The sequence below is a fragment of the Poecilia latipinna genome, unplaced genomic scaffold (genome assembly GCF_001443285.1).
Source record: "Poecilia latipinna isolate Pla-1442-1.1 unplaced genomic scaffold, P_latipinna-1.0 Scaffold242, whole genome shotgun sequence".
Taxonomy (NCBI): domain Eukaryota; kingdom Metazoa; phylum Chordata; class Actinopteri; order Cyprinodontiformes; family Poeciliidae; genus Poecilia; species Poecilia latipinna.
In genome coordinates this window covers 93,038-120,861 of record NW_015112858.1, presented here as the reverse complement: position 1 = coordinate 120,861, position 27,824 = coordinate 93,038, and the positions used below count along the sequence as shown (strand labels likewise).

At 37.6% G+C, this 27,824-nt stretch overlaps 2 protein-coding genes across 3 annotated transcripts; both read right to left on the bottom strand.

Annotated features, from left to right (window-relative positions):
• Positions 1 to 345: 345 nt before the first annotated feature.
• oclna (occludin a) lies at positions 346 to 10,870 on the bottom strand. Of its 2 annotated transcripts, none has more exons than XM_015032462.1 (9): positions 10,686 to 10,870; positions 10,277 to 10,367; positions 8,873 to 9,482; positions 8,617 to 8,784; positions 3,324 to 3,469; positions 1,925 to 2,107; positions 1,657 to 1,828; positions 1,373 to 1,414; positions 346 to 626 (listed from the first exon to the last, which is right to left on the bottom strand). In XM_015032462.1, exons 2-9 carry the CDS (start codon positions 10,327 to 10,329, stop codon positions 528 to 530), a joined length of 1,473 nt encoding a protein of 490 aa, XP_014887948.1. In that variant the 5' UTR covers positions 10,330 to 10,367; positions 10,686 to 10,870; the 3' UTR covers positions 346 to 527. The 2 variants fall into 2 exon arrangements, with proteins under 2 accessions (XP_014887948.1, XP_014887949.1); XM_015032463.1 differs by having other exon boundaries at positions 10,691 to 10,870.
• Positions 10,871 to 14,344: 3,474 nt separating this feature from the next.
• marveld2a (MARVEL domain containing 2a) lies at positions 14,345 to 27,686 on the bottom strand. The gene is made up of 10 exons (XM_015032460.1): positions 27,536 to 27,686; positions 25,772 to 25,818; positions 24,957 to 25,036; positions 21,675 to 22,643; positions 20,819 to 21,039; positions 19,402 to 19,437; positions 19,133 to 19,296; positions 18,384 to 18,555; positions 17,384 to 17,434; positions 14,345 to 16,656 (listed from the first exon to the last, which is right to left on the bottom strand). The coding sequence occupies exons 4-10, from the start codon at positions 22,624 to 22,626 to the stop codon at positions 16,537 to 16,539; spliced, it is 1,716 nt and encodes a 571-aa protein (XP_014887946.1). The 5' UTR covers positions 22,627 to 22,643; positions 24,957 to 25,036; positions 25,772 to 25,818; positions 27,536 to 27,686; the 3' UTR covers positions 14,345 to 16,536.
• Between the last annotated feature and the right edge of the window lie 138 nt (positions 27,687 to 27,824).

The window sequence follows — 27,824 nt, the reverse complement described above, 5'->3', positions numbered from 1 at the left end:
AACAAAAACAGTGTTCAATAAAAGATTTTATTCAAATAAAAATGCATCACAGATCATTGCAAAACATATCACAGCATAAGAGATTTGCTAATATTCCAAACTGTGTACAAGAGAGGACCTTTACAAAACCACAACCCGCATATTTACAGTCATTTTACAGTGAAATAGTAATGAAAAATCAATCAGCTGAGATCAATTTGGTGTAGGGGAACCTACTAAAACCAAGCATTATTTTTCATATTCTGTTCCCTTAAAAGACAAGTCGCAAAACTCTTCCTCTAGACAATAAATATGTGTGATGATAATCACTCAAAATACAAACAACGGCATAATACAAGAAAAAAAAATCTGTTTCTGTGGTGCTAAAAAACATAAAATACAACCAAGCTGTCACAACTTTCATGTAAATCACCCTATCTTTGTCCTTTGGAGACAAACTTACTGTCAAAAAAAAAAAAAAAAAAGTGCCAACCCAGATTTACAGCTGTCCTTCCTGCGCTTGACAAGAGTCATTAATCCAGACTCATTCAGGTCCTGCGGTCGTAATCACTGACCATCTTCTTGATGTGGTTCAGTTTGTGCTTCAGATATTTACACCTGCGCTTCTTCACCTGGTAATCTGCAGACTGAAGAGACAAAATAAAGTTTATATGAGCAAGAAGGGAAGAAAGGAGGAGTACACTGCAAAAACAGTCTAGTTTCCAGTAAAAACATCTCCGTACACTTGAATCAAGACGAAACCAACTTCATATAGGTGCTTGTTTTAAATCAATCATTCCTTAATATTGATGGTAAAGTACCCAGTAAAATACCAGTTAATTATTTCACTAGTAGGAAAAAAAATTCTTGTTATAAGTAAAATTATTACTGCTAATAGAAAAATTATTTACTCCATTGTTTCTCCTTAGAATTTTGACTTTGATCTGAGAACAAAAAGTCAAAATTCTGAGAAAAAATTATGAACTGAGAAAAAAAAGAATTTTGTGACAAAAATTATGAATTTTGAGTGAAAAAAAATGACAATTTTGATTTTCTTTTCTGAAAAGTACTAAATGCTACAGCCATTATATTTTTATTACAAAACACAGCCTGCAGTTTTCTGAATGCGTCAATGTGTATGGAAAGAAAAGCTTTCAAAGCCCACTTGTAATTATTTGAACACAACTAAACCTTTTTGAAAGCAATTTCCTCTAAGACATTAGTCTGTACATATACGCTTCCTCACTGAGCTGGTGGTGATTTGTGATTGGAAACCAGGGCGCAGAAGCTGAAGCAACATGAAAATGTCCTGCAGAGGAACAGTCTCGTCTTGTGTTGTCAAAGCTCTCCTGAAACTAAACTGTTTAGTGATAACCTTAACGATAAAACTCACCTTCTTGATTCTCTTCAGCTTGTTGTACTCATCCAGAGTGTCCTGTTAACAAGCAAACACACATTTCAACATGTAGCTTTGTCGAAAAATAAACAGGATTTTTCTGCTTGTTGCCTTTAAAATGAGGCTAAAAACCTTTTTATTTGCTTTTGCTGACTCTGCTGTTTTTTTAATGTAGGTTGTTTTTAACTTCTATCTAGAAACACTTTGAGTTGCCTTTGGCTGGACGATAAATAAAAGTTGCCCATCTCAGGAAAACACTGCTGTGTTTTGGGAGTCCTCACCAGGAACTGTGGGCTTCCCTCCTCCAGCCCGTCCAGCTCTCTGTCCAGATTGGACAGGTCCTTGTTGAGGATGTCCAGCTCCGCCTGCAGGTCTTTGTACTCCAGGTGGTCGCGGTCGAACTCCTGCTTGTAGCTGTTGCGCTCCTGCTCGTTTGCTATTGGCGGGAACTCGCTGCGGGAGGGAGGACGATTAGATCAACTTTAATCTTTCACAGAACCGTATATGAGAGTCTCAGCTTTGCTTGACGTGTCCCGGTTGCCTGGCTACCTGTCGAAGTCGTTGTCGTCCAGCTCGTCCCCAGACGAGTTGTAGTCTGTGTCGTAGTCCTGCCCGTCGGCGCGGCGTGGCCGTCCTGCGCGCCTCTTTTTGGGCCGCCCCGTTGAGCTCGTGATCTCAGAGCTGCTGCTGCTGTAAGGGGCCCCGTTCTGCAAGGGCCTTTCAACCATAGGTCTGTGAAGGAAAGAATTTAAAACCATTATTATATTAATATTAGATGCAGGGCCAAGTTTTACTAAAAGCAAACGTCCTGAGACGAGACGAAGCAAAACTTTCTAAACAAAAGCAGAATTACAGATTTTCATTTGGAGGCGTCCCACACTAACATGACAACACCAGTTGCTTCATCATTCATAAGCTACTTTATGTGTAGCATACCTACTATCATTTGTAACTATCATACCAGTGTTTATTATGTCTTACAATCTTACAAAAGTAGCAAACAAAGAAAATGTTTGGATTTTGAGATGCAGAGTGGCATTTGAGTGTAAACCTGCCACAATGAACATAAAAAAATAAAATGAGCTTAATCATTTCCATTCTCATTACTAATACTTCTTGAATGGCAATTTTGTTTACAGTGACATCACAATCCATTTTAGTTGTGGTTCCGGTTGTGTGTGGTTTTTATTTACATTTTATTTATCGTTATTGGTTGTTGTGATTTATATTTGAATATTTAAAATATCGTCCAGCTCCAGCGTGAGATGTTCTTCACAGAAAATAAACTTTATTGGCCTTTGAGAGTGTAAACTCGCCCTATTGGGCCGTTATGAATATATCACTAGAAAAATGGTCTCAAAACAACATTATCGCAATATTATTTGGGAGAATTCATCGTCCAGTAAAATCTGTTAGTGTTACAGGTCTTTTTAAGTGTGACATGTTATTTTAATTATTTAAAAGCAACATCAGCTGATAAACTCTAAATTTACAGTAAGCATGTTTGATATCTTATATTTCTCCAACAGTGGAAGAGATTCCCTGTTATTTCTATACAAACTATAAAAAATACAGAAATTGTTTTTTTTTTTTCATGTGTAAAAGGATTTACTTTGTATTATTCATTATTATTTACTTTATAAATACGTATATGTGCTCTTGGGGACCCCCCAAGAGGACCCTACATAGTTGAGCCCCCACATCCAACTATGTAGGGTGTTGCATAACTCATCTACTACTAGACACTGTCATCTTCCCTCAGCACAGAAACATTTCCCATAGTTTTACAGTGAAAGTAAAACATGACTCATGTCTCAGTTGGTTTTGGTCTCGTGAACTGCTGTCTTTTGTTACAGCGTCACTTCCACAAACGCTTGCTGATTTTCCACTAGCAAGCAATAATCCTTTCAAACACACTGTTTTAGTAGCATTAAGTATGAATCCTCACTGTGGGGTGTAGCTTATGGGGGGTTTGTCGTAGTTGCTCTCATCATCCAGGTAACTCCTCGAGCCTCTCCGCTTCTCGGGGTAGTCTGAGTGGTCTGGGTAGTCTGCAGCTAGGGCCTCTTGAGGAGAAGCAGAGACGTTGTTCACCTTCAAGAGAGATTCAAACAAAACATCACATTAAAGATTTGATCATTTCTTTAAGCTTTATTTTGCTGCACATATTAATCAACATGAATAATTAGCCAGAGAGGCTAATTTTCATCTGAAGTCTCCCAGCAGGTTGATAGAAGAGATAAAAAAATAAATTACTATTAAAATGCATTACAACATACATGACCTATGATTTATGACAGATTTCAATATGAAGCTAAAATAGTGTAATTTCCGGTAAATGTTGATAACAAAAATTTAAAAAAGTTAAACGTATAAGAAAAAAAAACTGTTGATTTAAAAATTAGTCCAAGTGTGAATCTGGAAGTTTATTTGCCAAATTGTGTCTTTTTCTTAACCAAATAAGTGCCGTTCCTTTGGATAAGACAAAACTATTTACAAATATCTATTGTAAAAGTTTCTGTGATTATCTACATGTATATTTAATAAGTGAATAATAGTTTGGAGGAAGGTCTTGGTTTTGACATTTTTAGATGACTGGTATCGAGTTCCCCGGTAAAACGAAACTTCAGGTCTATTGTCTGGAGTTTCTGCAAGTCATGTTGCAAACAATCAGATCCTGTTTTGTGCACAGCTGCAAACTACTTTAACTTGTGAGCTAACAATCAGAGTTCTACTCTAAACTCCCTTTTTTAAATTTAATAAATTTTTTTTCAAATTTCACAACGATGTTCACAGTAACAGTCTATTGGTCGTTTTACTTCCCCGTCTGTCTGTGTCCCTGAGGGCAAAACACAGATATCTACAGATGTCTCCCACCAAGTGTTCAAAAAGCAGCTGAAACAACAGGCGTTCAATTTTATGATGTTAATAGCAAAGTTTGGAAGGCAAGAAAACATTTTCTGAAAGCTTTGTCCACACTTCATGTCTTTCAGAGTCAATTGCATTTGATTTGCAATTTTCATTTTGATCATTTTTAGGTCAATTTTAACAACTGCAATAAAAATGAGCCTGTTTAGATAACTTGAACATATTTACATTATGTGATGTTGATTAACGTGTACCGTCCTTTGACAAATAAGTAAATAAATAAATAATAGCTGTAGCAGTAATTAAATTTTTTACAAAGCGAAACAAGTCATATCAAAACTGACATGTTATTATTAGCCTCGCACTTCAGCAGACTGCTTTGTTAAAAAAAACAAAAAACAACAAAAAAAAAAACATTATCCAAATCAAGACTGTTGTTTATTGAAGACCATGGCCTTATGAATCAAGGCAAATACGTATTTAGAAGAATATAAATTAAACCTGTTTTAGGAGATCCGTTTTTTAAATACCGCAGTTTATTTCTTAAATCTCTTGTGGACAAACTATTTGTGCAGTCAAGAAAAAAATATCAATGCCGTTGTGTGTGCTGCAGTTAGGCAAATGTGATATTTTACTGTACGATATAGGGGAGTTTTTAAGGATTTACATGGCATGAATTTGACTTTAGCGCCAGGACTCTGCCTGTGCTAATGCATTATCTTGAATGACTCAATAAAAGGGGACGGAAAGTTTTTGATCTGGACTTCCCAAGTATCCGTTCCTAAAAAAACGGCTTTGTAATAAATTTCTAATTGATTATATAAAATTGGACACATTTTAATATATTTAATGAAATCCCTAAATAACTAATTCTGAAAACTTATGAAGCATTCCAAATATTAAGTTGTCTAAGTTGTCTTCCTTAGACAACTTAAAGTGAAACTTTTAAAAGCTTTAATACCCAATAAATTATATTCTGTATATACAGATACTTTTGATCCACCCTGATTCCACTTCAGTTACAATATTTTGCTTTCTTTTTTTTCTCCTCATTTTGCAGTGACAGACCACCAAAGCCCTGATTGAATAAGAAAACTGTCCATTTAAAACTGTTGTTTTACCTTTATATCAGTTTCTGGAATGGCCACTTTGACAGACTCTTGCTTGAGTAAATCCACTGAATTTCTGACATTTCTGGCATGATACACCTGTATGAACTTGCCCTTTGTTTTATAACTAGGCTACACCCAGAAAAACAGGAAGCTCGCCCCAAAGAGGTCTCTGCAGTCTGCATAAGCAGTTTCAAATAGGTTATCACAAACACCAGCAGGGAAAATGTCTGTGGTTCTTAGTATCATGCTGTTGTTGTTGTGTTATTGGTCCAACTGCTGAGTGGTATACAGTAGAGCAGCAGTCTGGCCTGTTTTTCCTGTTTGCTGCTCTGAAGTGAGCTGAAATACTGGGACTTGGCAGAACTGAATCTCATCATAATTCCCATCAAAAATGACTCACACACTCACACTGCTCACTCCGTAACGTTATGAAACACATTTCAAAAGTATCATCGAAAAGCATGACTCATTGCTAAATGTAAACACTCACATTTCAAACAGTGGAAATGTTCGCGGCTAATATGTTCAGAATGTCGATTCCTCTGATTACTTGAGCCAAACTGAAACTGTTATCAGTCTGCATGCCACGCCTTGAAACTGTAGATGGAAGCACTTTAAACTCCACCTTCTTCACTGTTCATAAACACAAGACACTAACTAAACTGGTTTTACCACTTATTACCTTCACTTCCGTCACCTGCTGACAGTCCGAGAGCACATGAGCAGCCTAGAGAGAGATTCTTTCTAGAAAGAAAGAATCCACAAGCTAGCCCTTTTTTTTTTAAAGCATTAGCTTAGAGGTTCTGCTAAGGCTTAGGCGTGTAAAAGTCCAACGTTTTTAGTTGACTGGACATCTTCCAGCCAACTAAGTAAACCGATCAAAGTGTCCATGTTAAATCAAGCCAATTAAACCTGCAGATGTATCAGACTACAATGTTTACCTAACCATTAAAGCCGTCGGTCAACGAACAAACAAAATTTAGATCGGCAGCACCTAAAACCATTTATGTATCCATTTTACGTCTGCCTGATGTTTGGCTACTTAAACTACAAAAAGACAACATTTTACCAAGTACTTTGATCTAGTTTCTAGAGCAAATATTTAAGTACACTCTAAATAAGACAAAAGTAACTTATAAGTACCTTTTCAGCAAGATATGCGAGCTTGTTTAAAGTCAGTAATTCATTAATGTTAATTTTAAAAAGTACTAGTTTCACTGGCAGATTATTTCACTTGTAGCATTTTCACCATAATATGAGTGAAATAATCTGTCAATGAAACTAGTACTTTTTTTATATCAATATTAAGGAATTACTGACTTTAAACAAGCTCACATATCTTGCTAAAAGTAGGTCTGTCACAGGAAGCAATAAATCAATTAATCGCATGATCAATTAAAACAAACTCAATTTCTATTTTCACAATTTATTGTTATTTCTGTTGTCTCTCTTTCTACCAAAGACTAGATTATTTGTAGTTTCTGTTGTTTTGTTTATCTTATTTATTTATTTTATATTTAAAATGTCTCCCAGTTCCAGTGTTAAATGTTCATCAGAATTTAAAGTTTATACATCTTTGAGAATGTGTTCTTGCATTGTATTGCCATTACCATTATATTAATTGAAAAACGGTCTCAAGAAAACAACAATAATATTATCATTTATCACAATAACATCTTGGTCAATTTATCATCCAGCAAAATTTGTTACCAGGACAGGTGTACTTACAAGTTAGTTTTGTCTTAAAGTGTACTATGATATTTGCATTAGAAACTAAACCAAAACTCCTTGTTAAGACTTTATGCTTTTGCAGTGTTAGTGGAAAGGTTTGTGCTTGGTAAGCAGAAAAAAAAAACATTGTTTGCACCCCCATCAACCACCCTTCATCACATCTCCATGATGACTCGGCACAAGAAATAAATTGAGAGGAACTTAGTTTTGCATTTGTGAAACACATAAATACCAGAAAAATGTTAATGGTGTTTTCAGTTCATTTTATCTATTTATCTATCATTTTATCGTTTGGAATAGCTATCCAAACGAACCAAACTGTTTCATTTGAAAACAATTCGCATCCCAAATACCCTTGAAAAATCATGGATTAACTGTCATGTTTTTTTGTTTTTTTTTGGCCAAATATCTCTCATCCACACATGTAGCTCTCACTGCTACACTTGTAGAATCAACAAATTAAAAATGATCTGTCTTCCAACATGAGACAGGCTAAAGGCTATAAACGCATCTTATCCTGATCTACAGAAATTCAAGAAGAAACAAGAAGCAAAGTCACTGACGGTCAAAATCTCAAAAGGGTTTTAAAGCAAATCCCAAGGTTTTCAATTCTCAGTCAATCACAGTGTGAGCCAGTCTCCATGGCGATGAATCTGATCACCAACCACAGTTACTCCAAGAGTGCATCGACAACTCATCAGGCAGGTCACAAAACAACCAAGAACAACGTCTCAAGCTGCCCATGTAGGTCGTTGTTAGTGGTGTTAGTTTCAAAGCCCAACAAAAAGAGCCCAAAGGTCCTGCTGACATTTAGCAAAAACATATAATCAATCCAAGATTTTTGGAAAATATGTTCTGCGGACTAACAACACAAAGGTGGAATGTTTGATCAAGTTCTGCTTTTCCAAACTTTTGAAAGGTGGATTATGGTGGTGGTGGTGTGATTGTCTGGGTTTGGATGACTTCCTATAATTGATGGAACCAAGAAACCATGAACCATAATATCACTGTCTCACAAAACAAAAGCACTCATTGTCTAATGGATGTTCTAAAGGGTGACATGAGCAGCTTTTAGGTTAAAGGGGTAAATACTTTTTCCACATTGGGCACAGTTGGTTGGGTCAGCCTTTTTCCACCTAATCAATGATAAGGTGGAAAATCAACTGTGCTTTATTTGTACTAAGGTTGACTGCAATTTAAAACCATAGGTTATATTACCTGAAGCATTAAATGGAACAGGGCAGAGCACTGATCCTTACAATCAGATGCAAACAGAATCTATGTCTCCATCTATGTCTCGTGCTGAGTCATAATGGAGCTGATGTGATGGAAACAAGAACAAATGTTTTCTGCATTCCAAGCAAAAACTAAGTACACTTCCCCTTTTCTGAAAATAAACACCTGGCAGAAGTTGATTGGACAGAGAAATGGCAAATGTGTTTTCACAACTTTGTAGGCCGATCTGCTCTCAACTCGCCCATATGGAAGAGTTCAAAAAGTAAAGTATGAAGACTATACTCCATCACTCACCCACGCCTCAACGTCCTCAGGAGGTGCAAGATCATCCACAACTTTTACTTTCTTCCACAAGATGTTCTCTTTTCCATAGTTGTTGATCTTTTGCCGAGTCTTGAGGGCGAAGACGAGCATGATGATCAAAGCTGCGGTCACCAAGAAGCCGAACACAACGGCAATGGCCTGAAGTGGAACATAAACCACAGAGTGTGAGTTTATTACACACGCAGGACGCGTGTTACAGGATGGCGCCAATGTTGCGAGGGTTTACCTCTTGTGGTTCCACCACACAGTAGTGGTAAAGGTACTGGTTCTGAAACATTCCTGACACCTGTTGTTGTTGATATGGAGCACACAGAGCCGCAATCTGGCTGCCGTAAACTGTCGAGGTCTGGGATGAGGGGTTTATTGCCACCAAGTACACGATGGTGGCAATGAGCATCAACAGTGCCAGGATGGGACAGATGATCAACACGGCCAAGTAGAACTTCCTGCTCTGAGACAGGCTCTGATGAGACACGATGATGATAAAGACGACCAGGGAGAAGATGAAGACAAAGGTGGCCATTGCGATCATAAACCCTTTCCCGGAACGCGGGTCATTGTAGTTTCCCCCAATTGAACCGTAGCCATAATTGGTTCCAGCTCCATAGCTAGATCCTCCATACATTCCTCCAGATCCTCCATACATTCCTCCAAAGTTGGACATGGCCTGACTGTCATGCGCCAGTGTTGAGGCAACGCAGGCAAAGATGGCCACACACAGCACAAGGGTAATGATGGCCATGATTTTAAGGATTCCTGGAGGCGAGGACCAGCGATAGAAGTGCTGGAACTCATCGTCAGGGTAGTAAGAGTAGGCTGGTTGAGCAGGTCCATTACTGGAAGAGGAATAAACAAACCACTGTTACAACCCAAACTACAATGTTTAGATTTCATTAATAAGTGGACAGTGCTGAAAACAAATCTCAGAGATTTTGGAGCAGATTTCTTATTTGTTTTTGTTGTTGTTGTTGCAAGATTCTGGTTCTGATGTCTGTCTTACAAATAAGTTAATACAGTCATAACCATGAGATGAATTTTAAAAGCAGTAATACTTCTTCCTGTTTCTATCCGTTACAGTTCAAACAACAACAAAAAAAAATGCTTATCGAGTAATGGTGAGCAAAAAAATTAAAAATGCATTTGATCCAATATATTCAAAGAAGACACATTAATACACATATGGAAGAGGATTAGGACCACTGGGGGAAAAAATATTTCTTTAATCTCAAATTTGGACTTTTTTCAAAAAAATCTTCAATGACAGAGATGGGAGTTGTGCTGGAGGAGAACTACAACTTTATGGAGACAAATGTCAGGTATAAATGATTTTTTAAAATATTTATTTGGCATAGATCAGAGTAGAAACGGCCTTTACTCTCCAGTAAATGAGACATTCAGGTGGAACAGCAACACCAGGTATAAAGATTCACACAAAAAGTTCTTAAAAAGTGTTAAAAGCAATATAAAAAAGCAAGATTAGCAATAATAACAATAATAGTAAAAATTAAAACTGACAGTTAAATTGTGCTTCTTTTACTGCTACAACGTCAACAGTTTCATGAGGGTTTGATGAATATCGACAGAAAAACCCTAAATAAACAACAACAAAAACAAACAAACAACAACTTACTATCTATCATCCTCTTCATAGGGAGGGGGGCTCCCATTGGGTTTGGAGGACATCGCTGTTTGATCCACTAAACAGTGCCAATCAAAACAACCTGCAAGAAGTTTTCTGTTAGACTGGATATACCAAATCCATGTTATCAAACTCTGTTAAAGGTACAAATTATGCTATTATGTAAAAACATGTCACTTTTAATATTCATTTTAAAGTGAATCTGCGACCATCCACGCAACTTGGACGCGAAGAAAATGAAATAGAGAGCAAAAGAGACGCATGGCTATCAAAAATGCATATTTATGACATACCAATTACTTTTACATACATGTACTATAGCCAGACTAAATATTTCATGTCTAAACCTCGTGGCAGTTACTGAACAAAATTGTTTGTCTCTATCATTAAAGGTGTTTACAGTACCTTAATTGAATTGAAGCTGAATCGACCAAAACGCCGCTGGGCTTTTTACCACTGAATCCAAAGAGTTTTGAAGAACTGAGATCGTCTCTTTCCCTGTTGCTGTCAGGCTCGTCTCCTCTGAAATGTCTCTAGTGAAACCGCAGCAGCTGCTGAAAACAACCCGGGCCACACCTAGAGAGCTGCGCTCTCGGTTATCTTAGCTCTGCCCCTCCCGACAGGTGTTTCACTGAACTGAACCAGACCGGATGCTCATATTTGGAAATGCAAGGTGAGCGTAGTAACACAGACAGAACGGAATGTTTACCTGGTGTAGAGGCACCTATAGTACCTAGGACACTGTCATCTCTTTCCACCCGTTTCCTGTCTGGTTACTTTGAATAAACCCCATCACAAAATCTAAAACATAAAGCTTACTGAAGTAAGTGAACGTAAAACGATCATAGTGAACCATTTTCACTTAGTAACAATCAACAAGCTACCTCACTTGAAGTTGGCATCCGATTAACATCTTCCGAGTTGGCGCGTGACTAAAAGGCTATTCCGCTACTTTCAATTATTCTTTTTAATTTATTTAATTTTTATTTAATACGCTCTAAAATCTAAAACACTTACGGTCAAGCCGCAAATGTTTTTTTTTTAACTGTAACTTTATTATTATTGCGGACTAAATATTTAATTTCTAGATAAGTTAAATCTAGTGGTAGATCTATTACATAGACTACTCAGACACAGGATTATTTTATATATAAATAAAATATCGCAGAAAATACATATGGGTTTGTAAAATCTTTATCTGCCAAATAAAATACTGATTCTAAGGCGTTTTATGACCAAAGCCCTTTGTGATAATAAAGTAATGGTATAAACCTCAAGTCAAGTTTAATTGTTATTTTATAACAATTAAATTATGTTGTTTAAATGTTGCATATTTCAGCAACACTGCAGTTCAAAGTGCTTTACATGATAGAAATATAATACAGTAACCAATTAGGAAACAAGTGAGCATTTATCGTTTATCATAAATTTCTTATCATGTTAAGAATTTTGATTTATCGTTGCCGCGATAAATTCAATGTAATGTTTAGCCACTCAAAACTGTCTGCATTGTCAATATTGTTCGTTTTATTTTTCTTCTCCACTGTTTGAGTATCAATCAATATCAATACATTTGAAAATATGATTAAATGCAGTTACTGTGAGTAGTTAGTGATACAAAAGTCAAAGAACACACTCTGAACCGCAGTAATTACAATTTTATAATTAACGGACTTTCGGTTCCCTCAGATCAGAGATGGTAGAAGTATTTCATCTGTTGCCTACAGAAGGCACTGTAGAGTGTCTTTGAGCTCTGTGTGACGGTAAACATGGGAGGAAAGAGAGTCAACTCATATTTAGGTTGATGTGATAATGACACAGGCGAGCTGAGAGTTATCAATATAAGGTTTACCTTGACAACAATAAGTGCTTAAACAATTACATCTGAATTCCAATAATTTATACATTTATATTGGTAAGTATGCTATCAAATGGACTGCCTACAAATTACAGTGAGTAGCAAAATTAAGACTGAATATGAATGATATAAATATAAGTAAAATTTCCACCTAAGGAAAAAAATTCACTCTAACTTAAAAATATGTAAATGTTCAAAATTATATTTACACAAATAAAGCAACATCTACTATGATAGCATACTATTAAAATGAATATATTTACTAAAGGCTATAATAAATAACTAATATTTTTATCAATTAGCAAGACGTGCAGCATGGTTTGTATTTTTGATCATACAGGGCAATTTCTACTTTGACTTGCAGAATGTGAAATAATGTTTGCCTCCTTCCTAATTTACTATTTTTTTGCATGTTTGTCACACTTTGCTGTTTCAGAACATTAAACCAGTTTAAATGTATCAGTCAAAGAAAACGCAGGTAAACACAAAAGGAAGTTTTTAATTGAAGGTGTTTACTATTAAAGGGGAAACAAACTGTTCCCAATCAATACTTCACTTAAATGGGACTGGTCTGACAAAATGACTAAAGCTAGACATCAGAGATCCAAAGAAATTCAGGGACAAATGAGATAGAATGTAATTGGGATCTACCAGTCTGGAAAGGGCTTTAGTTTTAGTCCCTAAAGCTTTGGGGGTCCAGGTAATCACAGTGTTCAACACAGTGGTGAAACCTCCCAGGAGCAGCTGACCCATCAGAATTAACCCAACGGCAACGCGCTGACTCATTCAAGAGGTCACAGTAGACCCCACAACAACATCTGAAGAGCTGAAGGACCCACATGTCTGTCAAGTAAAGGGGAGTTTGGCCTCCCTCCCATGAGAAGTCCAGATTTAAAGAGTACTTTGTTGACAGAACAAAGTACTGTAAGGCTCTTCTCAATTTCCTAACAACACATCATGATGATCCTAGACTTCCGGGAAAACATTCTGTGGACTGACGAGACCAAAGCCGAACTCTTTGTAAGGTGTGTGTCACGTTACATCTGGTATGAAAGTAACACATTTCAGAAAAAGAACAGTAAAACATGGTGGTGGTAGTATGATGGTCCGGGGCCGTTTTGCTGCTTCAGGATAATAAATGGAACCTTGAATTCTGCCATCAACCAAACCATCTTCAAGGAGAACTGATGTGGCATAAACTTAAAAAGGCTGGAAAACCTTCCAGTGTGTCTGAATTAGAACAATCCTGCAAAAATGATTGAGCGGCTAAAATTTCTCCACAGCTGGAAAACACTTGTAACCCTTGACTGGAGTTGTTGCTGCTAAATGTGGTCCAACCAGTTAGTAGCTTTAGGGGGCAATCACTTTTTCACACAGAGCCACTGAGGTTTGGATTCTTTTTCTCTCCTCATAAACACCATTTAAAGCTGCAGTTAGCGCAGATCTCAGATAAATTACCTGAGCAAGCCCCAACTTGTCCTCTGAACGTTATACAGTAAAAAACAGCAGCTGAGAACTTAGATCAGAGTCTCACCACATAAATATTTAGGTTGTATATCAAGGCAGAATTGGAATTATTCTCTTAGTGCGTTGTGTATTCTTTTTGAAGCCATTTGAGTCGCCTCCGATTGGCCATTGCAGAAAACACAGGAGCTTTAACATTAGCCTTCAACATCCATGCCTTTTACAACCCATCCCAGTTTCTGTCTCATACAGGACACAAGATGATGTAAGCAAAGAGAGCCAACAAAAACATTTCCACTTGATTCCATTTGATTGATTGTTCTGCAACAGAAAAGCTGTTTTGAAACTACCAGTCATCTCAATTTACACAAGTCGGAAGAACGATCTTCTTAGCCAACCTAAAATGCTCAGGTTGCACATCATGCCACAACAATATTACTTAACAAATGTTATCTAAAATCCTCATGTGGTCTTAAGGTGGTGTTGCACTTTTACAAGGTTTTTTTTTCATGTTCATGTGGTTCCAGGAACTGACAGTCTGATGGGACAAGCCCCTACATCCCCGCTGTCCGACCGCGAGATCTGCTGTGCGTCTTCTGAGTGTCGTGCTAAGACCGCACACATTAAAGCTGCACCTATTTAAAATTTTGAATGGTCCTTTAAATAGAAATTAGATAGTTTTTCATTAATATTTGTCCATTATATTTATCCAAAAAAAACCCCAGCAGGATTGCATCTAAAGGCATCACGTGGTTACTTTAATTAGAGAACCGCACATTATCATTACATAGTTACATTTTCATTTAAACATTTAAAAAAGAAAACTATAGATGCTTAAAATGTTAAAAGAACAGAAATCTAGATAAGCAAGATATTTTTAAGTGAAAAACAACAAAACATTTATTATTATTCTATGAAATGGTAGAACAGCATTAGACATCAAACGTTCAATATACATATATATTTCTCATTAAAAGACAGAGCTGCATTAAAAAAGGGACAGTGTAGCAGTAAAAACAGTCCTCCCAGAAGTTAAAAGTTTTCAGGACTTTTTTTAAATAGACAACACAAACTCTGCCACAGAAATGAAGAGATAACCAGTGACAGTAATAAGGCAAACTTTTTTTTTTTTTAAAGATCTCAGTGATTCAGCGCAAACATTTTCACCTGACAGCAGTGCGTGTCGTGAAATTTTAAGGTTTGGCTACATTTGCAATCAGTCCTACAGTGTTTTATATATATCTATATAATTCATTGCATATTCAGACCACTTTTAAACAAAGAGCTTGTGGTTTTTCCTCACATTTGTTCACACCCAAGGACACGCACACACACAGTGCAGGGGTGGACTTTGAAACAAACCAATTCTTCCTATCAGAACTATTTCAGTTTATTATACCCTGAGAAAAGCTTTGCCTCAAAACAAGTCAGATTTCACAGCTGCAAAAAACAAAAACAAAACAACAATAAAAAACAAAACAAAAAAAAACACACCACCACATTTAAATTAAATGGTTTTTTCCCATAGATTTCTTTTTTTGGCCTTAGTATTCCTTATTTTTCTGCTCATTCTTTATTACCATTGAAATTTAACTTCAACATGGATTACAGGAAGGTTGAACTTACTACAATGAAGTTTATTGTGAACTTGGAAACATTGGTGGCCATTTTAGAAATCATAAGATGAGGATCTACTTTCTCTACTGTCCAAACTTTTTCCACTGGGGAACAAAATCACCAAGATAAAATTACTCATTGGCTATTATTTTATTATGTTTGTAATAAAAACATTTTATAGTGAATTCTTTAGTTTTTAACTGTTTAGGAATAAATCAAACTCGCAATTTTTAACTGAAATAGGGTAGAAAAGAAACCATCGGCGGTTTGAAATAGAGATGTTTTACGTAGTAAAAGAACGATGTACGGTTCACAAACTTTTTGGGTTGAATATTTTCTACTTTGTTGGTCTAAAAAAATATTTTAGTGTATTCCCAGCAAAAAAACAAAAAAAAACTTGCAGTATTTAGTCAAATTTAATATAAGGGATTCTTCTCACTGGTACTATCATGTTAAAATGTAAGCAATAAAAATGGCTAGCAAGAGATTTTTTTTATTTAAGAAGATATAAATTGGTCAATTTTTTTATTTTTAAGTGAAAAAAGGAATGAAATTTACAGAAAGTGTATCTCCATCAGCACTATATTATGCTGCATGACAAACTGAAGACAGCTGGTTAGTTATAATGGTAACCAAAAAAAAGTTTCCATACCAACTCTGTGATCATTTTAACTTTGCTTGAAAACATCTACCTGATTTGCAGTACTGTGACGTCACTTCTCTTCCCAGCACAAATAAATCATGTTTACTGTGGGAAGTCATAAAAAAATGTAATTGGAAGGCTGCTACATCTTCTCATATTGAACTTTGCTCATTGAAATTGTTAAAAAAAAAATTAAATGGGGAAAATCAAGTCCCGATCTCTCCTAATCTGAAATAAAGCAGACACTTTGGAGTGCTACCAGGCACAATATCATTAAATCTAATTTGAAGTCTTCACAGACACGCGGTGTGTAACTTTATGTGCGCTACAGTGTGGTGAAATGTATTTGAATAACTCAACGAGTTGACTGTAGTGAAGAAAAGCTCCGAGAAGTGCTGATGTGGAGATTTTGTTTACCGTTACTTGTAACCGTGGCGACCAGCTGCTTTGAGAAGGCTAACAGATCACCTGATCACATGAAAACCAATCTGATCATCTTCAGGATTGATGAAGCATGTTTGCCCTTTTCATTTCCCACAGACAACAGATTTATAAAAAAAAGCCTCAGTAGCTGTTAGCGTCCTTTTTCAGTTTTAATCGGGCTTCGTTTGCCTCTTTAGTCCCATCTTCACCACTGGAGTCGCTCTGCCGCAGACAGCAGCTCTAGCTTTAGCTGTATCCGTCGTTCCACTCCATGACTTTGTCGTATTCCTGTATCCTCTGTTTGATGTGCGACAGTTTGCTCTTCAGATACTCGCAACGCTCCTTCTTCTCCAGGAAAGTCGGGTCCTGCAACAGAAACGTGAGTCACAGGGAGATTAAGCTCCAGTTTCCTCCTCGTTTCTTCGTACAACCTTGCTCTGTGTGAGGATGGGAATCTGATACGTCTTCGTTCCCTGAGCTGCAGAACTTTGCTGTCCAGTTAAAATTCAAGCAGCAATCCACATTGTTCTGTTTTTTGTTTTTGTTTTTTTCATTTCAGAATGTAAAAATGTGGATTTTTACATTCTGGACCTGATGCTGGGCAAAACTTTAATCGCAATATGCTTTTTTGTTTCGGTCGATGCGATATAGCTCAGCGGCTTTAATGATCTCAGGGTCAAGTTTAAGACAAGTGAGTTGACTATCAAACATGAAATTTTAAAAAGATTTTTAAAAAACTTCCATCGTAGCTCTGTCACTTTGAGCAAACTACATATTCTGTGTGTGGGAATCTGAAGACTTCTTACACGTTTATCTGATTTATTTTGTTCACTTGTGTGTAAGGACATACACTTTTAAGAAGGGGCGGGAAAGTTACAGATGTTAAAAATGTATGATATGAGTTTATATTCCAGTCAAACATCACAGACTGGAGCTGTTCTGGAACCTTCACCTGATCTAGACATTTGATTTGGAGAACAACATTAATCTATGTGCAATGGATCTACAAAATGGGAGTTTCCACTTGCTTCACTACAGATAAAGTTGTGATAACCATCCAAACCCCACAGAGGAAGAAAGACACTGAGCTCACATTTTTCTTCTTCTGATACTCCTGCAGGATCCTGTTGATGCGCTCCACCTCCTGCAAACACAGAGGAAGAATTTATCTCAGGTGAGATGGTGACGGAGTGAAACTGTGTATGGAAATCAGGCGCAGTGAGACAGTATTCAAACAGCGGCCTGAATGGAGCCGATAAGGAATCTGAGGGTGGAGGTGGGGGGAGCAGGAAGAGGAAGTAAAAACAGAGGAAGTGACGGGACGGAGTAATGAGGCGCAGTTTGACAGCGCGGACAATGGAAGGAATTTTTCTGAACAAGCAGAGAGTTTGGTCTGCTCCTTTTACCAACACATAAACACAAAGCAGTCAGAATGAAGCTCACTGGATTACAGTAGATCAACACATTCCCCATTATTTACTGCATCAGTGCTGTGAAAACGTATTTCTTGTTTTCCTTTTTCTTTTAATCACTCCCTACTTCATTATATGGAAAGCAGTTTCATTCAAAATTGGATAAATAAATACATAAAAATTCTGTTATTAATTAATAAAACACTCAACTGAATAAATATATGTAGATGTCACGTGATCATTTAATTTAGTATTGGTAAAAAGTAATTTTAACTCCTGCTCTTCAGCAGAATTGTTTTAATTCAGGCATATTGGCGGGTATTCCAGCATGAACGGCCTATTTAAAGTCATGCCACAAAAAGTAAGGAGCCATGTTGCGAGAACTGTCCTTTTTCATAAAAATAGAAAAAACAATAACCCTAAGAGAGACCTGCAACATATGTGGGCCAGAAAAAGTCAACAAATAAAGGAACTACCTGCAGCAACAAGAAGTGTGAAAAGGTCAACATGCAGCAATTGTTTAGTACAACCTCTTTCTGCAGCTTCACACAAATTAACATGATAATAATAATTAAAAAAAACTTATATTTTATGAGTTCTGTAGTTTGTGCTGTTCTGGAAAAGTTTAAACGGTGAAGAATATAAAGTCTGAGGACTGCATGTGTGTGTGTGACCAGTCACCATTTGGGTGCTGGGGTTCTGAGGCAGACTGCGCATCATGGTGTCCATCTCATCAAACTTCTTCAGCGTGGCCTGCACGTCGGCGTGGAGCTCCTTGTACTCTGCGTACTGGTCGTTGAACACGGCTCGGTACTGGTCCCGCTCTTCATCGGACCGGATCACTGGGTACTTTCTGCAAATCAGCCAACATCAGGAACATTGAAAACATGAGTGTTTTCATAATCCCACTTCTTTTATTGTTTGTTCTCATAAAAATATGTGTTATACATCAATTTTAGCATCATGCTAATCCCGACTGTAGCGATTCAATTCTTAGGGTGTGGAGAAGTGTCAGTAAATATCCGGGTTTTCTACATCCAGGAGATCACTGAGCAGAACATTATGACCGTCTATCTCCCCTTTGGCTGCCATACAAACTCAACAACACCTCTTTCCGGCATTAGTATGAGAGCAACAGATGTTCTGAAAATGTTTGTCCAGCACATTCCACTTTTAGTAAATTGGACTTAGATCTAGAGAACTTAGAGGGAAAGTCAACACCTCAAACTTGTGCCCACCTCTTATTCCTGAACCCTTTTTGCATTATGGGAGGCTGCACTGTGCTGCAGACAACAGCTAATATCATTTCTGCCAAAGTGAGTATTTGCTTATGTAGGTGGTACATGTCAAAGAACACCCGTCCAGCTGTTTACACTTCTGGTGCAAACTCCACTACTTCCCTTTTCTTTTGTATTTACAGCAGTACTTACGCAAGATAATCAGGCACAATGACCGGCTTGGGGATATGACCCGACGGTATGGCTCCCTGAATGACCTTTGGAGGAAGTGGTTTGGGTGCAGCTTGGATGGGAACGACTGAGGAGCCTTGGACCTGTTCCGGGAATCTGGGGGCCGGAGCAGAATCTGGAACCGCCTGAGCAGAGAAAGGCAGCAAAATAAATGGGATTATAAAGACCAAACGCACATCAATTGTGTGTTGTTTTTAAATGAAGGTGTTAGTTTCTAACAGCGTACTTACAAGTGACTGCACAACATGCATATCAGAAGGCACCATCTAAATGCACAAACGGGGAAGAAAATTGTTTTTTCTCTCGCAACAAGCAAGTTTAACACTTCAAAAGTCAACATGTTGCATAGAACCACTGCAGTATCTAAAGATACACAATATCCAAAAATCTTGTGCCGACAATTTTCAGAATATATTGCAGCTATTAGCTTTGACTAGGCCATTGTAACACTGGCCCATTGTAAGGATATGCGTTGATCTAACTGACCTGTGTGTTTATGGTGACTGTTCAGCTAAATGTTGAACCTCTGCTACAGTCTCAGGTCATATGCAGACTCTAATGTTTTCTTCCTGGACTGCCCCATAATTAACTCCATCAAATTTTATCATACGACGGCTCATTAGGGCCACGGTAGGAAAAAAGCAAAGCAAAATGAAAAGGAGATTTCCACCAAAAAGCTTTGAGACTAGTCTGAAATTTTCTAGAAAAAAAAAAAAATCAAGGACACTTCTGAGTGTGAAAAGTAACAAATTTGCTAAAAAATTACATTTTCAGATTAATCTCAGAAATTTTCTAGGACATTTTCTGAGTTTCAAAAGCCCATTTTGACTTTTGACACTCAGAAATTTATTTTTTTTGGTTGTTTTTAGAAAATTTCTATGCCCAATCTAAAAATTTCTGTTATTTTCCTTGTTTTTTTTTTCCTAGAAAACAGCTGTATTTTTGGCAGAAAATTAATCCTTTTAATTTCTATCTACAGTGGCCCTATTACGCCATTCTGCTAATGGCCCCTTTCAAATTTTAACTTGGAGCAATAAAAGTTGCAATAAAATAAAAGCAACATTGTCCTGACATTTACCAGCAAGTATAAACGTATATATTTATCTGCAATCCTGCAACACTGCAATGTTGCAGCATTGCAGTGGTCGCTTACAAAAGATGGTTGTAAACATCTCTTAAATAGATGTTTACAACTGGTTTGGTCTGTAGGTCAGACCAAACCAGGAAATTAAACCAATTGTCTGGTTTGAATGGTCTACATTTTATACAGAAATGCTAATAAAGTAAAAAATAATAAATACATGTTTGCTTTTTAGAGAAATAACAGTTTAAGTCAATCATAAGATTTCTGGAATCCCAGGAGACTTCAGACACTGTTTTAGTTTCCTTATCTGTTACACAGACCACACCTACTCATTCGCCTACAGTGGTGTGTGTGTGTGTGTGCGCGCATGTGTGTGTGTGCATGTGTGTGTGTGTGTGTGTGTACATTCTGTGATTAGATATGTCCTAACATCTCTGCAGATCTTGTTGAAATGAACTTCCACTAATAACAGGAACTACTCAGTAATTCCAGGAATCCCAGAACCAAGCCCAGCTACAGGAACAAACATACACACACACACACACACCTGGCTGAGCTCTCACCTGCTGGCCGTACTGCTCCTGGTACCTGCGGGCGGCCTCGTGCCTCCACAGCTTGAGACAAACGATGGCCCCAATCAGATACACGACCATGGTGACAAAGAGGAAGATGATGGCGGCGGTCTGACCGGCTTCTACTCTGCAGAAGGCCCCGTTTATTGGGTTGTTGAAGCCCGGGTTGGAGCAGAGACCTCCACGATTGGTATCTGTGACATAGACGATGGCTGGGAAAGAAAACACGGTGGAGGTGTCATCATGACAGAAACTGGGGGGAAAATAAAGGTGCAGTTCCTCTAAAAGTAACAGGTTTATCCACAAACAGCTCTGCAGATCTGGGACTATTAGTTCATCTTTGGAGGAGTCTGATGAGGTAACCTCGAGTACAAGTTAGGGTCAGGACTTTAACTCTAATTTCCCTTAATTAGATACATTTTATCATTTACACAACGGAACACACCACACTTTAACTGGGAAATATTTTAAATGTCTAAAATAAAACACAACTGAAAACAATTAATAAAAACACAACGAAACCAGGAAAAAAATTAATTACTTTGGATTAAATGGAAAGTGCCCCTTCAAAAATATTAATCGTCAGAATGGAAATTATTTATCTTATTTTAACTTATAATGCGATTAATTAACGTTGTCTCTATATTTAGCAACTTTTCAGACAGATTGGCCAGAAAACTGCAATTGGTGCACCACTAATCAAAATAAAATCAGTTTAAAGGACTGACTAAAATCAAACTAAAAAACAATCATGGTTCCAGAATTCACTTCTATTAAGAACAAAAAACATTTAATTAAATAAAAATAAAAATAAAAACACTAGACGTGTTACCCAGGTTAAACCTACCTGCCGCCATGTACAGTATGGCCAGAGCCAGGTTTAACACAAACTCGGTCAGAGGCCACCAGTTGGAGTCCAGCAGGATGGTGCGGTAGTACATGGTCATCCCCAGCACCAGCAGGATTACAGTCACCAGCCAGGCCAGTCCCGCCACCACCAGAACAAACGGAGTCTTGGGCCCGGAGTAGTACGATCCGCCATACATTCCTCCATATCCTCCTCCGTACCCTCCTCCAGGAGAAGAGTAGCCGAACATGTTGAACCACTCATTGTCTTTGTGAATGTAAGCGCAGACGCAGGCGAACACAGCGGCCCCCAGCAGCAGCTCCACGCAGCCCAGGATCCTCAGTAGCCCCGCCCACGACTTCATGTAGCCATAACGCTGGTGGTACTCCTCCACCCGCTCGCTGTAGGTCAGAGCTGTGTGCTGTGTGCGGCCCGACACTGACCCATGGGTGTCCTGTCCGTTTAGAAGCTCCTTGGCGGAGTTGTAGCTGCTCCCGGAGCCGCCGTACGGGTCCCGGTAGGATCCGGGGAGGGACGGGGAGTGTGGTGGGGAGCAACGCACCCCCTCTGTGGTGCTGTTGTTGTTGTTGCTGGAGGACTCGGGCATGGACCACGCCTTCTTGCTGCTGCGGTTGCTCCCTCGGAAGAAGTTCTTCCAGGAGTCGGGGATGAACCGGTGGACTGGCTTGATGTCGATGGCGGGGTCCGCCTCAGGGTCGGTGTCCTGCTCGCTGTTGCTGGGGTCGAACTCGGGGCCAACGGGGGGCTGGTCCGGCAGAGGCGGAGGAGGGAGAGGGTCGGCGCTCTTGGCCAGATGGGGGGAACTCTGCTCCCTCAGGGGCTGCAGGTCGTACGACTCGGCCAGGGGTAAGGTCTCATGGGGAACCTGGTCATAAAACGGCGACTGGCGGACACGCTCAGTGCGTCCGTGGTAACCTCCTCCATAGGACATGAGGATGCTGATGGTCCCTGGAAACATCCACATAAAATGAAGAGGTTGTGCTGAAAATTTTTTATGACACAAACTACAGTTCAGCTACATGGACTGAACATTTTATCACAATATTTTGGGGTACTATTGTGATAACGATAATAGTGACAATAAGATAAATATTTTTTAGGTAACCATATGGCCCAGCAACCCCTTCAGGAAACCAGTCACATAAAAACTGATTTGTATCACTAAAATGTGCATCGTATTTTCAAATGTATTTATATCAACTTGTACGCCTTTATTGAGCAAATAGTGGAGAATGTTAGTAAAATGAACAATCCCAACAGTACAGACAGTCAAACATAATTAATTGGAATTTATTGGGACAATAATGAATCAAAATTGTATTGTGATAAGAAATTTATCACGTTAAATGAGAAACGATATGATAAATGCCTACATCTCCTACAAACACAAAATTAGTTCAGTTCAACGTTCAGTTGTTATTTTTAAGAGATTTTTGGAGAAAAGTTACTGGTTTTATTCTTACTATGAACGTCTTTATTTAGGTTTTAGTTTGTTTACCACTGTCAGTTTCAGTGTGGTCTCCTCTGTTTTCCTCTTTCCAGTCATTCTGTCATTTGCATAGAATTTGTTTTTTGCATGTTTGTCTCTCTGTGTACTAAGACAAAAGAGAATATAATACAGAGAAAGTCTGTTGGCATCTCTGATAAAAACTTTACAATAAGAAATTATTTTACTTATTCAATTGAAAAACTACTTATCTCAAAGGGAAATTACATGTCTTATCTAATCTCATCTTCAAAGATTTGTGATTGATGGTGATGCTCTGGGCTCTCCAGCAGCAGTCAGTCCTACAACGAGTCTGAAGAGGCCTCTGACTGAAGACAGCTGCTGTATGAAACTAACGGCTCAATATCAGGGCATCAGAGACGATATTTCACAGCAACATGTCCTGTATCATCATAGGACAGTCAGTTGTTGTCAAGCTGCTAATCCATCTAATTTGCTTTTGCTGCTCCTTTTTAAATCTCTGTCTGGTGAGACGTTTGTCTTTGTAATTATCACTTGTCATGTTACTTGCTTCTGCTTGAGGAAGTTTTAAGCCTTTTTGATTGTGATAACTCTGATGAAGACTAACTCCAAAAACTGTCAGTATGATCGAAATTGTTATGTTTCAAGCTAATTTCCTCCTTACATCATCAATAATCACTATATGTATTTTAAAGTAGGATTGAATGAAATTATTACATATTGTTTAGCAGTGGAGTTCCACTACTGAATGCAGCTGACGTAGTGAAGAAGATTTTATTTTATAATATGGAAGCATTATTTTTTATGCAGTTTGTTTTTGTGAAGCCCTTGAAGAATGCACTAACATTTGTAGTAATTTTTAAATATTTTTTATCATCATTATCATCATCACAATAATCAGAAACAGAATTCATTTTTATATATTATTAATAAATACCTTTAAGTTATTATGTCACAATAAGCAATTAATCAATAACATGATAAGTTGAAATGAGCTCAATAATTTTCACTTTGATTAATATTTTTTGAAGAGCAATTTTGATTACAGAGAATTGATAAGCCATTTCATTTATGCTTTCAGTAATGTGTGTGCTTGATTCCGTTTTATTAATTGTTTTTGGTTGTGTTTTATTTTGGATATTGAAAATATCTTACAGCTTCATCGTAAGTGTTCTTTACAAAATTAATGATTATTGGTCTTTGAGAGAGCAAATTTGCATCATTAAGCCATTATCAATACATCAGTTTAAAATGGTCCCATAATAACGATATTATTGTTTATCACAATAATTCCTGGAAAAAATTGTTGTCCAACAAAATCTGTTATGGTGACAGGACAAGCTGTAAGTCTCGTCCCTATTAGTGTATTTATCTACTGACGTAAAAGATTTAACAACTGAAACTAATATTGCAACAGGACAGGCAAATAAGTAGGAAATATGAGAAGAAGAAACCACCAGACTAAATGCCAATCATTCTTGCAGTAACTATGGAGTAATCAACACAGCTGCTAAGAGTCACCACAGAAAACACCCTTCAGCCAAAAGCCCTCATGAGTGAAGATTTGTCCCTCCATGCAAGCTGGGGCAAGAATAAATTTTTGTGCTGCAGCTAAATAAAAAGGAATTAATTCCCACGGTGCTGTTGGAATTGCCGCGCATCGTTTCCAGGAATGTTGCACTTACCGCCTGCTTCAGGAATCAGCACAAAAATACATTCTATACAACCAATCAGACGAGTCCGGAGTATGAAGAGGGTTAAAAAAAAACAAACCAAAGAAGGAGCTTCAATACCTCTTTCACACGCAGTCACTCAACACGACTTACATTGGCTTGCAGGTCAGTATGCAAACCTTGTATGAACGCAGAATCACCTGTAGAGACAAACAAGCACTAATGAAGACAGGAAAAACAAACACTGAAACATCTGTCCTTCTGATTCACTTCGATGTTCATTATCCAGGTCAGTCATCTACACATGATGACTATTTGCTTTGGTTCAAACCAAGCATGACTGTACAAAAGGGCATGATTGCACATGGGATTTCTTATGCACCCTAAATGCAACACAGGTGTGCAGCTCGATAGCCTCAATGTGTGGTAATTCATAATATCAGACTTTAAGTTTAGTCAGAAGTAAGATGCCGGTTTATTTAGCTGTATAGTGTATTTAAGTACAACTTTGCTTCATCTCTATGTTTATGTTGTAAGTGTGGTTCTAATTAGCTTGTAATATTCTGCTTTGTTTACAGAAACCACACGCACACACCCACCCACATGTATGCACATTCTGGCGACTTTCTACATAAAGAGAGTGAACTTGAATTGGACTCCCCGTGATCTGTTCTGGTCGGACACTCTGAAGCGATCGCTGCCAGCTCAGGTCTAAAGTCTTCTCAACAATGACACTGAGGATTTAAGTACCGTAGTTGCTTCAGAAAATGCTGATCAATAAAATGAATTGATTGACTGCTGTTTGGATAAAAACGACTTGTGACGTCACAGGAGTAAATCATTTGAAGATGATGAAAAGGAAACAGTGACTGAAATTATCCCACGATAACCAAAGTATGCAGAATAGTATTTTTTTTTCTTTTAACATACTGAACCTTGAAGCAAATGGGGTACAGTCAACTCCAGGAACCACAGCAGTCTTCTAAAAAAAAAAAAAAAAAAAAAGAAAAAAAAAACAATCCAAAAACAAGTTTTTCAAAACCGGATTGAAACAATTTTTTCCACTTCCCACACCAATGCAGATAATTTCCGAGGTTTAGTATCAGCCGATATCGATCTGATACAGAAAAAACATGTAAAAACAACTTTAATTTGTTCAGTCAGTGCAGTTAGGAGTAGAACAGACAATGTTAAATAAATAGTAAAGAATCTGAGCCTGACGAAAACAATAAGTGGACGAACTCAGGCAAACATGTAAAAACATCCATTCAAATGATTCAGAAAGTGCAAATAAGAGTTTTAAATAAAATGTAAAATAAGCAATAAAGCATGGAATTGGACTGAATTCTATGCTTATTAATAAGCACAGAATTATGCTTATTAATGATTAAGTAATATCGGACAGTGCATCTCTGAAACACTAGATGAACAATATGACCACATATTGTCATTCCATAATATCAACAGGAGACATCGAGATCCAAAGGGCGTTAAAATGACTTCAACAGCAAATAAGCTGTGGTTGAAACATTTTACAATTCTTTATGACAACTACCCACTTCAAAAATGGTTAGTGTCACAGGCAGAAGCATAGTCTGTTACAAATCAATGTTGCAATATGTTTATATAATTAATTTCATTTACCGTAGAAGTCGGACATGATTCCACTGATCTAACCACGTTCCTGTCGCAAATCAGAAAACCAGTGTGTTTTGCTAATATGGTCAGGCTAACTATTGTTACTTATTTCAAGTGGATTTTTCAGCATTTTATACCTATAAAATATCTGTGCACTTGCTCACACACAAGAAAAGTTATTTTCAAGCAAAAACCTTTTCTAACACATCTGTTCTCACACTAAGCTTTCAATGGATCTTTGCTGCTGTTTTTTTTTTTCATTAGAAAATATTTTAATTTGTCTAAAAGCTGAATTTTGGGCTTTCATTAAATGTATTATCATCAACATAACAAAAGTAAATAAAAACGTTAAATTTATAACTATCTATAGGAGTTTTACCTTTTCAACTGGCTTCCTAACTTTGAATTGATATTACAACCTGTATTTATCAGAAATATATATAGTCTTCTTTAAAATGTTGTTTATAACTTTAAAATATGATCATATGCCAAACTTAAGTTTTCAAGCTTTTTTTCCCCTTTAACTTCTTAAAATAATAAAAATATTTTTAATAATAGGTATTAGTAGAAATGAAGTTTAGTTCATGGTGGATTTTTTTCTTCCAAGCAAATAGAATAAAAATATACCAAAACTTCCAAACTTATCCCAACAACACAAAGCAGAAAAAGCCCAGCATGCTTCTGTTTCCAGAATAATCAGAGCACTGTGTGCAGTAGAGGAGGCCTGTGATAACAAATAAACCTAAGGAGGCAGCGGCTGAAACTCTGCAGGAGTAAAAGGTCGGCGAGAGCCTGTCTTAGCTGCATTTTTTTAACTCATGACGTATTTAATGTCTGTTTCCTTGTGTAAAAAGCGTTACATTTTAACTTCGGCTAATTTTATAGCTTTTATCCGGTAAAAAGGGCGGCGAAGGAGTGAATTTCACTCGAAGTGGCCGCGAATTAACGCAGCGTCATTTTTACAGCTGACTTTTTAACTTTTAATAGTCCTTAAAAAAGCCTCTTTGTTTGTGTCCTCTCCTCCGTACCACCGAAACGATGCTGGAAAGAAAGTCTCTTACCTTATTCACTTTGCTTCGTTCCCCACTTCTTGTTTCTCCCATTTCAGTAACATTAAACCGCAGGTTTCTCTGTACTGGACCATGTGACCCGCCCATCCCTTTGACGTCACCGCGCAGAGGGGGAAGTTTACCTGTGGCAGAGTTTCAGCATAACACCTGAGAGCCGCACACACTCACTGTGTGACTCAGTCAGCTGTAAATAAGCACCTGAATAAAATGTTCCCATATCTGAGCCACAGTAAGAGCTCATACAATGTGCCGTCATAAATACAAATGAGACGGAGGAATA